This window comes from Pseudophryne corroboree, chromosome 1 (assembly GCF_028390025.1).
Source record: "Pseudophryne corroboree isolate aPseCor3 chromosome 1, aPseCor3.hap2, whole genome shotgun sequence".
NCBI classification, from domain to species: domain Eukaryota; kingdom Metazoa; phylum Chordata; class Amphibia; order Anura; family Myobatrachidae; genus Pseudophryne; species Pseudophryne corroboree.
The window spans coordinates 7,715,921-7,729,002 of record NC_086444.1 but is presented as its reverse complement, the minus strand read 5'-3'; the positions used below and the strand labels follow the sequence as shown (position 1 = coordinate 7,729,002).

Genomic DNA, 13,082 nt, shown 5'->3' with positions numbered 1-13,082 from the left:
AAAGTATGAAAAATTTCCAAAAAAAGAAATGGAACGTGAAAAACTCATATCGACCTTTTGACCTGTCGACATAGAGCATGTCGACCCAAAACCCCTGTCGACCTAGTTACTGTCGACCAATAGTGGTCGACCTAGACACTGTCGACCTAGAGACCGGATAGCCCTGTGCCACAGTTCATGGATTCTACCCAAACTTCTATTCGATGTTGTTTGTGACAGATGGAGCCTAAGAAACACGTGACGACCGTCTACGTCACAGCCAGTGATCCGGGAGTGACCGGGGACCTGCTACCACCCGCCAAATCTCACCATCTCTACCAGGAAATTTATGATGTGCCTATGGTGAGTTTCAGTTGTTATACTTATTACATAATATGATAATGCTTGTTATCTGACAGCCTCTGGAAACATTCACAGACATACATGGGAGCTTCTGCCGGGGAACGTCCTGCAATATAATGGGGGTCACAGCTTTCCCAGCTAGATACACGCCAGTGACCTGCTCTACAGCCAGACTCAACGCCCCCTGTCATCGCCCTCTTAGGGTAACAATGAAGTAATTATTAAATCACTATTTTAATAAACATTAGAGATTAGTTTTAGGTGGTAAATTGGTTTACACGTCACTATTTGCCCTAATTACCCCAGAGGGAGAATGTACATGATTCAACTAACTCTGGAGGTAAATTTACTAAAAAAAACCTCTTTATTTTGTAATCGCTTTTCAAGTCGCCCCCCATGGCTGTCGGCTGTATTAATCCCCAATCGTGGGGATTACATTAATGACTTGGGGAATATTTAATGAGTCACTAATCGGAGCAAAAATAGAGATGTACTTTGCAATGGGGGCACAATGTTTTACTCGCGTGTTATTTAGAAGCCAACATATTAGTGTTTATTATTTACCTAGTGCCCACCAGCCAGAGATACCAGGAGGGGTCCAGGTCTACTAAGCAGTGAGTTTGGCATCTCTAGGCTTGTCAAATATCTAAATAATTGGATATTGTTATGTAAAACTGAGACACCTGAGCACTGGGCAGGGGGGTGGGTGCTAATTACAGGGGCCAGAACTTGTTGGAGGGGGCCACAGTGTCCCACGTCCAAACCCCCCTCCATCTTAACTATCAGCAGAAGCTCACTCTCCAGCCCATCAGTAGATACTGTGTGCTGGGCTGCAGTGGAGCCAGGGAGCAGCAGCAATAGTCTCCGTTGCAGGGATGCACAGGCACGGGACACTATGGCAGACTGTGGCAGTGGCTCGCCTCACACTCATGTCTCGCAGAATTTCCCTTCACTAGCCTGTGAGACTGACTGTACATGGAGGAGCTCCTCACCGGCTGCTGGAGAGAGACTCCTCCGATTGAAAGCACAGTGTGTAGGGGCCCCTAATATGACAGCAGCCCCTGTCACCCATGCGCAGAAGCGGATTTAACCGCTTTTCTGTATATCTGTCAGACACAAATAATCCAGATCTATCGCTCAATGAAATAGAGCGTTTTAGGTCATGAACTGGGCAGTGGAAAAGTGATCACATGTAACTACCCTGACATGTGGAGGTGTCCTGAGAATGTTGTAGGCGAGCATCAAAAGCTCTGTGGGATTCTGAATCCTGCATACATGGAAGGGAAGCTTGTCTCTCTAGTCCTGCATATGGGGAAGGGAAGCTTGTCTCTCTCCTCCTGCATATGGTGAAGGGAAGCCTGTCTCTAGTCCTGGGTATGGGGAAGGGAAGCCAGTCTCACTAGTCCTGCATATGGTGAAGGGAAGCCTGTCTCACTAGTCCTGCATATGGTGAAGGGAAGCCTGTCTCACAAGTCCTGCATATGGGGAAGGGAAGCTTGTCTCACTAGTCCTCATATGGGGAAGGGAAGCCTGTCTCTAGTCCTGGGTATGGGGAAGGGAAGCCTGTCTCAGTAGTCCTGCATATGGGGAAGGGAAGCCGGTCTCTAGTCCTGCATATGGGGAAGGGAAGCCAGTCTCTAGTCCTGACTATGGGGAAGGAGAGCCAGTCTCTTTTCCTGGGTATGGGGAAGAGAAGCCGGTCTCTAGTCCTGTGTATGGGGAAGGGAAGCCTGTCTCATTAGTCCTGTCTATGGGGAAGGGAAGCCTGTCTCTCTAGTACTGCGTATGGAGAAGGGAAGCCGGTCTTTAGTCCTGTGTATGGGTAAAGAAAGCCGGTCTCTAGTCCTGCATATGGGGAAGGGAAGCTGGTCTCTAGTCCTGGGTATGGGGAAGGGAAGCCGGTCTCTAGTCCTGGGTATGGGGAAGGGAAGCCGGTCTCTAGTCCTGGGTATGGGGAAAGAGAAGCCGGTCTCTAGTCCTGCCTATGGGGAAGGAAAAATAAAATCTATTAACTGCTAAAACAGCGCCTCTGTAGATGTAGTATCATATGCAATATAAATGATATTTAATAGAATAATAATTTTCTGAATTACTGCGCTTGCCGACCAACTATGTGTAGTTGAATTACAAGAACAAAAAAAGCACGAAAAACGGCTGCGCTGTATGTCAGAAATATATCAAGGGAAAAGAGCCAACGTAGATAAAAAGATATTTATTGTAAAACTATTGTTGTCAGATTCATTGGTACCAATGACTAAGGGTAAAATAATTAAAATAGTAAACACACAACTTTTCTCACAGGGTGTCTGATAGCCGGTAATCTTCCGATATGTGGGTATTGAAAATCAAGGAGACAGTCTATATCCACAGCTGCTGATGTTAGCTGCTGTACAAACACTGGAAAGTCCGTGTCATTGATGCAGTTCCAGATATAGTGAATAATAAAGCACCCGTATAAAGTGGTTACCTCTCTGGTGGGCTGGTCAATGAACCGGGCGTCCCCGGTCAAATGTCCTGCGTTGCCCACAATCGCTATGCAGCGGAGAGAAACAGCCGCGCCGTGTGCAGTGGGCTGGCTGAGAGTGTCGGGATCCGTTGGTGCCGCTGTTAGTAGTGGAGCATCAGGGATATGACCGTCCAAGAAATCTGATGGATGTGCTGTCAAAGACACCTGTGCGAGGTGTGTGAAGAGGCAGGTCCTAACGCGTTTCGTCACGCTCCACGTGACTTTTTCAAAGGTGATTTCCTGCATCCAAAGTGTGCGGTATTTAAGCTCTGAACTGTTCAGAGTACAGCTGTCAGAAATCAGTATTTGATTACTAACTACTCAGTAACGTTGGCTCTTTTAACAATGCTGCAATATTTGTATTTGTTAATAAAACATGGCATACTCGACTTGCTTCACAGTCCCTATTGATTTATAATAAATCGACCACTCTTATTAGCTTTATGTGATTTAAATGTAATTAATGTGACATAAGATACTCAGATCAGACAATCATCTCAGGAATTGGATTAAATATCCCTCTCTTTCTGATCCAATCAATATATAATTAAATCAGTAAATATAGCACAATCTAAGTCACATTAATAAGATAATAAAAAAGTATCAGCATTATAAATATATCTGATCAAAGAAATATATTAAAAATACGCTCATAAAAAATAAAAAAGGTATATAATATTGTCTGTATCATCCTAAGTTGGATGCGAACCTGGGAACTCAAATCTTCCGAGTTCAACAGTTAAACCAAATGCGCCACTGTGTCATACATATTAGCACTGTGCGCATTCACCTCTTATGTTGTGTTCACATATTGTTATTTACATAAACTCAACCAACCACTAGGTGAGTGACCGAACAAAATATATATGAAAAATAATAAATGAAAAAATCAATAAAAAAATGAATAAAAAAATAGAAAAATAAAAATAAAAAATTAAAAAATTATAAAAATAAAAAAATATATATAAATGAAAAAATCTGAAAAAACTGACAAATAATTGAATAACCTCAAGATGTCTAAATATAGCTGCCCTCCTTTTATATATATATATAAATCAGTATATCAGACCAATGATATTCACTAACCATTGATTAAACAGGACCGACACAGACAATGGTCAGATGTATGTAAATTTGAACAATGTTATCTAATAGAAACAGATAGCTAAGAAGGTAAAAGAATTGGACAGGTGATAGCATGAAAGAATCAGGTTAGGTCGAATTCAATACACTCATTTAATCCTTCAGGCATGAGAGTTCTTAGTTTGTGAATCCAATAATTCTCTCTCAGACATAATTTCCTGTATCGATCCCCTCCCCGTATTGTCGGTTTAATGGTTTCAATACCTATTAATCTCACGTCTTCCGGATTTTTCTGATGTTTGTCAAGAAAATGTCTCGAGACACTGTGGAACAAAAGACCTTTCTGAATATTGCGTCTATGTTCCAGAAATCTGATCTTTAGTTTTCGTGTCGTTCTGCCGACATATATTAAATTACATTTACAGACCCTTGATATATTTCTGACATACAGCGCAGCCGTTTTTCGTGCTATGGGGAAGGAAAGCCAGTCTCTTTTCCTGGGTATGGGGAAGAGAAGTCGGTCTCTAGTCCTGTGTATGGGGAAGGGAAGCCTGTCTCACTAGTCCTGTCTATGGGGAAGGGAAGCCTGTCTCTCTAGTCCTGCGTATGGAGAAGGGAAGCCAGTCTCTAGTCCTGTGTATGGGGAAAGAAAGCCGGTCTCTAGTCCTGCGTATGGGGAAGGGAAGCCGGTCTCTAGTCCTGGGTATGGGGAAGGGAAGCCGGTCTCTAGTCCTGGGTATGGGGAAGGGAAGCCTGTCTCACTAGTCCTGCATATGGTGAAGGGAAGCCTGTCTCACTAGTCCTGCATATGGTGAAGGGAAGCCTGTCTCACTAGTCCTGCATATGGGGAAGGGAAGCTTGTCTCACTAGTCCTCATATGGGGAAGGGAAGCCTGTCTCAGTAGTCCTGGGTATGGGGAAGGGAAGCCTGTCTCAGTAGTCCTGCGTATGGGGAAGGGAAGCCGGTCTCTAGTCCTGCATATGGGGAAGGGAAGCCGGTCTCTAGTCCTGATTATGGGGAAGGAAAGCCAGTCTCTTTTCCTGGGTATGGGGAAGAGAAGCCGGTCTCTAGTCCTGTGTATGGGGAAGGGAAGCCTGTCTCATTAGTCCTGTCTATGGGGAAGGGAAGCCTGTTTCTCTAGTCCTGCGTATGGAGAAGGGAAGCCGGTCTCTAGTCCTGTGTATGGGTAAAGAAAGCCGGTCTCTAGTCCTGCGTATGGGGAAGGGAAGCCGGTCCCTAGTCCTGGGTATGCAGAAGGGAAGCCGGTTTCTAGTCCTGGGTATGGGGAAGGGAAGCCGGTCTCTAGTCCTGTGTATGGGGAAAGAAAGCCGGGCTCTAGTCCTGCCTATGGGGAAGGAAAGCCAGTCTCTTTTCCTGGGTATGGGGAAGAGAAGCCGGTCTCTAGTCCTGCATATGGGGAAGCGAAGCCTGTCTCACTAGTCTTGCATATGGGGAAGGGAAGCTTGTCTCACTAGTCCTCATATGGGGAAGGGAAGCCTGTCTCTAGTCCTGGGTATGGGGAAGGGAAGCCTGTCTCACTAGTCCTGCATATGGTGAAGGGAAGCCTGTCTCACTAGTCCTGCATATGGTAAAGGGAAGCCTGTCTCACTAGTCCTGCATATGGGGAAGGGAAGCTTGTCTCGCTAGTCCTCATATGGGGAAGGGAAGCCTGTCTCTAGTCCTGGGTATGGAGAAGGGAAGCCTGTCTCAGTAGTCCTGCATATGGGGAAGGGAAGCCGGTCTCTAGTCCTGCATATGGGAAAGGGAAGCCGGTCTCTAGTCCTGCCTATGGGGAAGGAAAGCCAGTCTCTTTTCCTGGGTATGGGGAAGAGAAGCCGGTCTCTAGTCCTGTGTATGGGGAAGGGAAGCTTGTCTCATTAGTCCTGTCTATGGGGAAGGGAAGCCTGTCTCTCTAGTACTGCGTATGGAGAAGGGAAGCCGGTCTTTAGTCCTGTGTATGGGTAAAGAAAGCCGGTCTCTAGTCCTGCATATGGGGAAGGGAAGCTGGTCTCTAGTCCTAGCTATGGGGAAGGGAAGCCGGTCTCTAGTCCTGGGTATGGGGAAGGGAAGCCGGTCTCTAGTCCTGGGTATGGGGAAAGAGAAGCCGGTCTCTAGTCCTGCCTATGGGGAAGGAAAGCCAGTCTCTAGTCCTGTGTATGGGGAAAGAAAGCCGGTCTCTAGTCCTGCGTATGGGGAAGGGAAGCCGGTCCCTAGTCCTGGGTATGCAGAAGGGAAGCCGGTTTCTAGTCCTGGGTATGGGGAAGGGAAGCCGGTCTCTAGTCCTGTGTATGGGGAAAGAAAGCCGGGCTCTAGTCCTGCCTATGGGGAAGGAAAGCCAGTCTCTTTTCCTGGGTATGGGGAAGAGAAGCCGGTCTCTAGTCCTGCATATGGGGAAGGGAAGCCTGTCTCACTAGTCCTGTCTATGGGGAAGGGAAGCCTGTCTCTCTAGTCCTGCGTATGGAGAAGGGAAGCCGGTCTCTAGTCCTGTGTATGGGGAAAGAAAGCCGGTCTCTAGTCCTGCGTATGGGGAAGGGAAGCCGGTCCCTAGTCCTGGGTATGCAGAAGGGAAGCCGGTTTCTAGTCCTGGGTATGGGGAAGGGAAGCCGGTCTCTAGTCCTGTGTATGGGGAAAGAAAGCCGGGCTCTAGTCCTGCCTATGGGGAAGGAAAGCCAGTCTCTTTTCCTGGGTATGGGGAAGAGAAGCCGGTCTCTAGTCCTGCATATGGTGAAGGGAAGCCTGTCTCACTAGTCCTGCATATGGTGAAGGGAAGCCTGTCTCACTAGTCCTGCATATGGGGAAGGGAAGCTTGTCTCACTAGTCCTCATATGGGGAAGGGAAGCCTGTCTCTAGTCCTGGGTATGGGGAAGGGAAGCCTGTCTCAGTAGTCCTGCATATGGGGAAGGGAAGCTTGTCTCTAGTCCTGCATATGGGGAAGGGAAGCCGGTCTCTAGTCCTGCCTATGGGGAAGGAAAGCCAGTCTCTTTTCCTGGGTATGGGGAAGAGAAGCTGGTCTCTAGTCCTGTGTATGGGGAAGGGAAGCCTGTCTCATTAGTCCTGTCTATGGGGAAGGGAAGCCTGTCTCTCTAGTACTGCGTATGGAGAAGGGAATCTGGTCTTTAGTCCTGTGTATGGGTAAAGAAAGCCGGTCTCTAGTCCTGCATATGGGGAAGGGAAGCCGGTCCCTAGTCCTGGGTATGGGGAAGGGAAGCCGGTCTCTAGTCCTGGGTATGGGGAAGGGAAGCCGGTCTCTAGTCCTGGGTATGGGGAAAGAGAAGCCGGTCTCTAGTCCTGCCTATGGGGAAGGAAAGCCAGTCTCTTTTCCTGGGTATGGGGAAGAGAAGCCGGTCTCTAGTCCTGTGTATGGGTAAGGGAAGCCTGTCTCACTAGTCCTGTCTATGGGGAAGGGAAGCCTGTCTCTCTAGTCCTGCGTATGGAGAAGGGAAGCCAGTCTCTAGTCCTGTGTATGGGGAAAGAAATACGGTCTCTAGTCCTGCGTATGGGGAAGGGAAGCCGGTCTCTAGTCCTGGGTATGGGGAAGGGAAGCCGGTCTCTAGTCCTGGGTATGGGGAAAGAGAAGCCTGTCTCTAGTCCTGCCTATGGGAAGGGAATCATGTCTCTCTAGTAATGTGTATGACAGGGCTGGCCAAACAAGTCCTCGAAATCTACCAACAGTTCACATTTTGCAGACCACCTAGCTGATGCACAGGTGTAGTCATTACTAATTGAGATGTACTGCATTCAGTCCTAACTGACAATTCTACAGGTCTCCAGGAGGCCTAGAAAACATGAACTATTGGTAGAGGACCGGTTTGGCCAGCCCTGGCATATGAGGAAGGGGAACTTGTCTCTCTAGTCCTGCGTATGGGGAAGGGAAGCCTGTCTCTTTAGTCCTGCGTATGGGGAAGGGAAGCCTGTCTCTTTAGTCCTGCATATGGGGAAGGGAAGCCTGTCTCTCTAGTCCTGCATATGGGGAAGGGAAGCCTGTCTCTCTAGTCCTGCATATGGGGAAGGGAAGCCTGTCTCTCTAGTCCTGCGTATGGGGAAGGGAAGCCTGTCTCTCTAGTCCCGCGTATGGTGAAAGGGAAGCCTGTCTCTCTGGTACTGGGTAGGTGGAAGAGAAGCCGGTCTCTAGTCATGCATATGGGGAAGGGAAACCGGTCTCTCTAGCCCTGCGTATGTGGAAGAGAGGCTGGTCTCTAGTCCTGTGTATGGGGAAGGAAAACCGGTCTCTAGTCCTGCATAGAGGGGATGGGAAGCCGGTCTTTAGTCCTGCATATGGGGAAGGGAAGTCTGACTCTAGTCCTGCGTATGATGAAGGGAAGCCTGTCTCTAGTCCTACGTACAAGGGAAGTCTGTCTCTAGTCCTTCATATGGTGAAGGGAAGCCAGTGTCTAGTCCTGCTTACAGGGCAGGGAAGCCAGTGTCTAGTCCTGCTTACAGGGCAGGGAAGCCGGTCTCAGATAGATGCCAAGCAGTATCATTAGGCAGTAAATCATGATTCTGAGTACCAGCCAATCAGCTCCTAAGTGTCATGTATTAAACAAATCCTGTAAGATGTAAGGTAAAAGCTAATTGGCTGATAATTTATCTCTCACAATATTATCTCTCTCCGGAGCTTTGACAAATACCCCCCCGAGAGTTAGGAAGGGCGGGGCTTTGTATAATGCTTGGAAAAATATACATGTTTAAATATACTTTCCTTTTAATGCTTTGCATAGTTGATCCTGCCCGGCGAGCTGCGGCTTGTTATCTACAGTATGTAGTTTCTCTTCCTCACATGCTCTAATAATAATAATAATAATAATAATAATTTTATTTAAATAGCGCTCTTTCTCCAACAAGACTCAGATCGCTTTACAGACATCAAACACAATGCACATAATACATATTAATTTAGTAATACACCCGCACAGACACGAAAAAAACGCAGAGAGCAAAATGAGCGTACAGTAATACCGGGTTGAAACAGGTACCAGGTGAGGCAGCCATCTTGGGCGCACTGCATAGGATTACCCTGGGTGGATTAGGTTACCCCTAGAAGAGATGACACAAAATGTTTTTTTGCAGCACCCTAACACTCAGAGCAATGTCAGATTAAGGGACACTGTACCCCAGGCCCACCTCTGTCAGGGGGGCCCCAGCCGGAACACGCTGACATCACTAACTCTCCCTCTTGTGCAGCAGCAGAACCAGGCACCCAGAATGTGCGCAGGACAATATGCAGCGCAGACAGAGACACAGGAGAAACAGGTTTCATGACTCACTGATAACGTTTCCGGACCAGAGGAGCGATAGGAGGGGGGTGAGGGCTGTAAGTGACACAGGGATCCCAGCTCCTTCTCCTCACCTGTGCCGGAATACCTTTTTTATCAATTAAATAGTTCAACGCAGGTGACGCCAGTCCAGGAGCAGAGCATTCTGTCCCTCCTGGAATGGGTCATGTTGGGTGGTATCATAGGCGTTTGCGTTTCTATAATGGGTCCCGCGGCGGCGGCACTGCAGTGCGGGCATAAATCACTTGGGAAGATGGCCGCCACGGCCATTTCTGAGTGATTTGTGTAAGCACACTGGAGATGTCCCAGGGAACAAGGGCCCTCATTCCGAGTTGTTCACTCGTTCTTTTTCTTCGCAACGGTGCGATAAGTAGCAAACTGCGCATGCGCAGTGTTCGCAGTGCGTCAGCGCCAAGTAAATTAGCACAAAAGTTTGGTATTGTACTCACGGCTTAATGAAGATTTTTCTTCGTTCTGGTGATCGTAATGTGATTGACAGGAAGTGGGTGTTTCTGGGTGGAAACTGGCCGTTTTATGGGTGTGTGTGAAAAAACGCTGGCGTTTCTGGAAAAAACGCGGGAGTGGCTGGAGAAACGGGGGAGTGTCTGGGCGAACGCTGGGTGTGTTTGTGACGTCAAACCAGGAACGAAACTGACTGAACTGATCGCAGTGGCAGAGTAAGTCCCGAGCTACTCGGAAACTGCAAAGAAATTTCTAATCGCTGTTCTATTCGCAATTATGCGAACCTTTCGTTCGCAATTCTGCACAGCTAATATTCACTCCTAGTAGGCGGCGGCTTAGCGTGTGCAAAGGTGCTAAAAGCAGCTAGCGAGCGAACAACTCGGAATGAGGGCCAAGGTGCGGGCGCCATGTTCCCAGAGACCTGCGCATGCGCTGTAGACTCTGGTATTATGCCAGCATCTACTCGCTGCTGGAGAGAATGGGGCCCGCAATGGAGGCTGCACGCGGGTCCCCTCCTCTCTTAAAATGCCCCTGGGAGGTATGCATAATATACACTCACCTTCCCCCGGCCCCCCTGTCTTATGTGTCCTGGGCACCTCCAATGCTTATCCCGGCCCTAACTCAGAGTAGGGTCCCAACACAACAGTCAGGTCCACGTGTTTTTCATCCCATCCACATTGTATATACAGTACTGTGTGACTGGACACAGGGCCGGATTAAGCCTTGGGGGTGCCTGGGGCACTTCAGACAGGGGGGCCCCGGTGGAGGGGAGGGGCTGTGTATAAGATTGTGAATACCTCCCAAAATGACCCATTCCAGGAGGGACAACATGCTCTTTACATTGACTTCCCTCTTAGAGGGGTATTCAATTGTTTGAAAAGTCAGTTGGTTGTCTATTTTTTAACCCTAATCCTATTTAATAGACAGGAAAAAACAGACACCCAACTGACTTTTCAAACAATTGAATCCCCCCCTTAGTATATGATTGATGTCACCTCTGTTAAACTATTAAATTGATAAGAAAGGTGTTTCAACACAGGTGATTGCAATCATAACTTAAGAAGGAAGTCCAGGTAGAGAGCATTTTGTCCCTCCTGGAATGGGTCATGGTGGGAGGTATAGATTGTGTATATTACATTTAGCTCAATGGTGTATAGTAGATTTAAACTAATAGTTTAATATTGCCTGGGTACTGTTTATAGCTCCACCTAATTGAAAGACGACTATTTTATAAAATGTACTTATAGTGGAACAAAGACAACTTAAACAACCATAAAATACACATAGAAAAATAAAATCTATAATTTATCTTGTCACATGCAAGAATAGCAGCAGCCTCTGTACTACTTACACGCTGGGACAGGACTCAGGAGGACTCTCTGTGTGTCTCTGTCATCTCTCTAGCACCTCATTAGATAACAAATTACAAAGCGCTCACACACAGTCCATCCTCCCATCGCTCCTCTGGTTGGGGACCCCGATTAGTAGTTCATGAAACATGATACTCGTGTCTCTGCCTGCACTGCATACTGTCCTGCTCATATTCTGACTGCTGGTTCTGCTGCTGCATAAGAGGAAAAGCTAGTGATGTCAGTGAGCTTTGGCCGGGGGAACCCCTGACAGAGCTGGTCCGGGGTACAGTATGCCCTGCATCCCCCCCTTAATCTGGCTATGCATGGTCAAGTTTCACAGTCACAAGCAACAAACTTCCATTGTGAGGTTCCCAATACGATATTACCTGACGGTGCTCAGTATCGTTGGAATAAGACACTTAAAGTAAACAGAATTTTCCCAAAACCAGGTTAAAATCATCAAACCTTGTAAATGAATTATAACAAATGTAAGAAGGGAAGTTTTATGTTTGGTGGAAACACATGGGGTTGTGCTACAGAGCTTCTATATTATAGATACTAATCACCCGTCTGTCTCGTGACCTCTTGGTTGTAGGAGTCGGGTAAGAAGCAGCCAGACACGACCTACTCCACCGCTGGGATCCCATATGACGTTCCGCAGCCTGTGTCCCCGGCTCAGCCTCCAGCAGACGGATCCTCAGCCCAGTGATGCGGCATCTCTGCGTCAGCAGTATATAGACAATCAACAGACAACACCAGATGGTCGACGGGCTCAAAAAGTCAACAGGGCTCAAAGGGGAACCATTAAATGGTCAACATGGACTTACTGTAGATCAGAAGGGTCAAAAGGTCAACATTAAAATTGTCGACACAGAGAAGGTAAACGCTTTTTCTCTGACGTCCTAGTGGATGCTGGGGACTCCGTAAGGACCATGGGGAATAGCGGCTCCGCAGGAGACTGGGCACATCTAAGAAAGCTTTAGGACTACCTGGTGTGCACTGGCTCCTCCCACTATGACCCTCCTCCAGACCTCAGTTAGATTTCTGTGCCCGGCTCGAGCTGGATGCACACTAGGGGCTCTCCTGAGCTCCTAGAAAGAAAGTATATTTTAGGTTTTTTATTTTACAGTGAGACCTGCTGGCAACAGGCTCACTGCAGCGAGGGACTAAGGGGAGAAGAAGCGAACCTACCTGCTTGCAGCTAGCTTGGGCTTCTTAGGCTACTGGACACCATTAGCTCCAGAGGGATCGACCGCATGGAACCGTCCATTGATGTTCGGTCCTGGAGCCGCGCCGCCGGCCCCCTTACAGAGCCAGAAGCAAGAAGAGTCCGGAAAATCGGCGGCTGAAGACATCAGTCTTCTCCAAGGTAGCGCACAGCACTGCAGCTGTGCGCCATTGCTACTCATTACACACTTCACACTGCGGTCACTGAGGGTGCAGGGCGCTAGGGGGGGGGGCGCCCTGAGCAGCAATAAATACACATTGGCTGGCAAAAATATCACAATATATAGCCCCAGAGGCTATATATGTGATAATTACCCCTGCCAGAATACACAAAATAGCGGGAGAAAAGTCCGCCGAAAAGGGGGCGGAGCTATCTCCCTCAGCACACTGGCGCCATTTTTCCCTCACAGCTCCGCTGGAAGGAAGCTCCCTGGCTCTCCCCTGCAGACTACACTACAGAAAGGGTAAAAAAGAGAGGGGGGGCACAAATTTAGGCGCAATATAAGTGTATAGCAGCTATAAGGGGATATCATTTAGTTAATCCCTGTATTATATAGCGCTCTGGTGTGTGCTGGCATACTCTCCCTCTGTCTCCCCAAAGGGCTTCGTGGGGTCCTGTCTTCTATCAGAGCATTCCCTGTGTGTGTGCGGTGTGTCGGTACGACTGTGTCGACATGTTTGATGAGGAGGCTGATGTGGAGGAGGAGCAGGTGCCTATAAATGTGTTGTCACCCCCTGCGGGGCAGATACCTGAGTGGATGGACTTGTGGAAGGAATTACGCGAAAGAGTCGACTCCTTACATAAGAAATTTGACGACATGCCAAATGTGGGACAGA

General features: G+C 48.0%; 1 protein-coding gene across 2 annotated transcripts in view; it reads left to right on the top strand.

Moving 5' to 3' along the window:
- The window catches only part of LOC134958737 (uncharacterized), a 130,167-nt gene extending 118,218 nt beyond the window's left edge, over positions 1 to 11,949 (top strand). For both annotated transcript variants that reach the window (XM_063946490.1, XM_063941601.1), the window contains exons 7-8: positions 220 to 342; positions 11,614 to 11,949. In XM_063946490.1, coding sequence (XP_063802560.1) covers positions 220 to 342; positions 11,614 to 11,727 — 237 coding nt within the window. In that variant the 3' untranslated portion in view covers positions 11,728 to 11,949. The remainder of the gene's footprint in view (positions 1 to 219; positions 343 to 11,613) is intronic.
- The last annotated feature ends 1,133 nt before the right edge of the window (positions 11,950 to 13,082 follow it).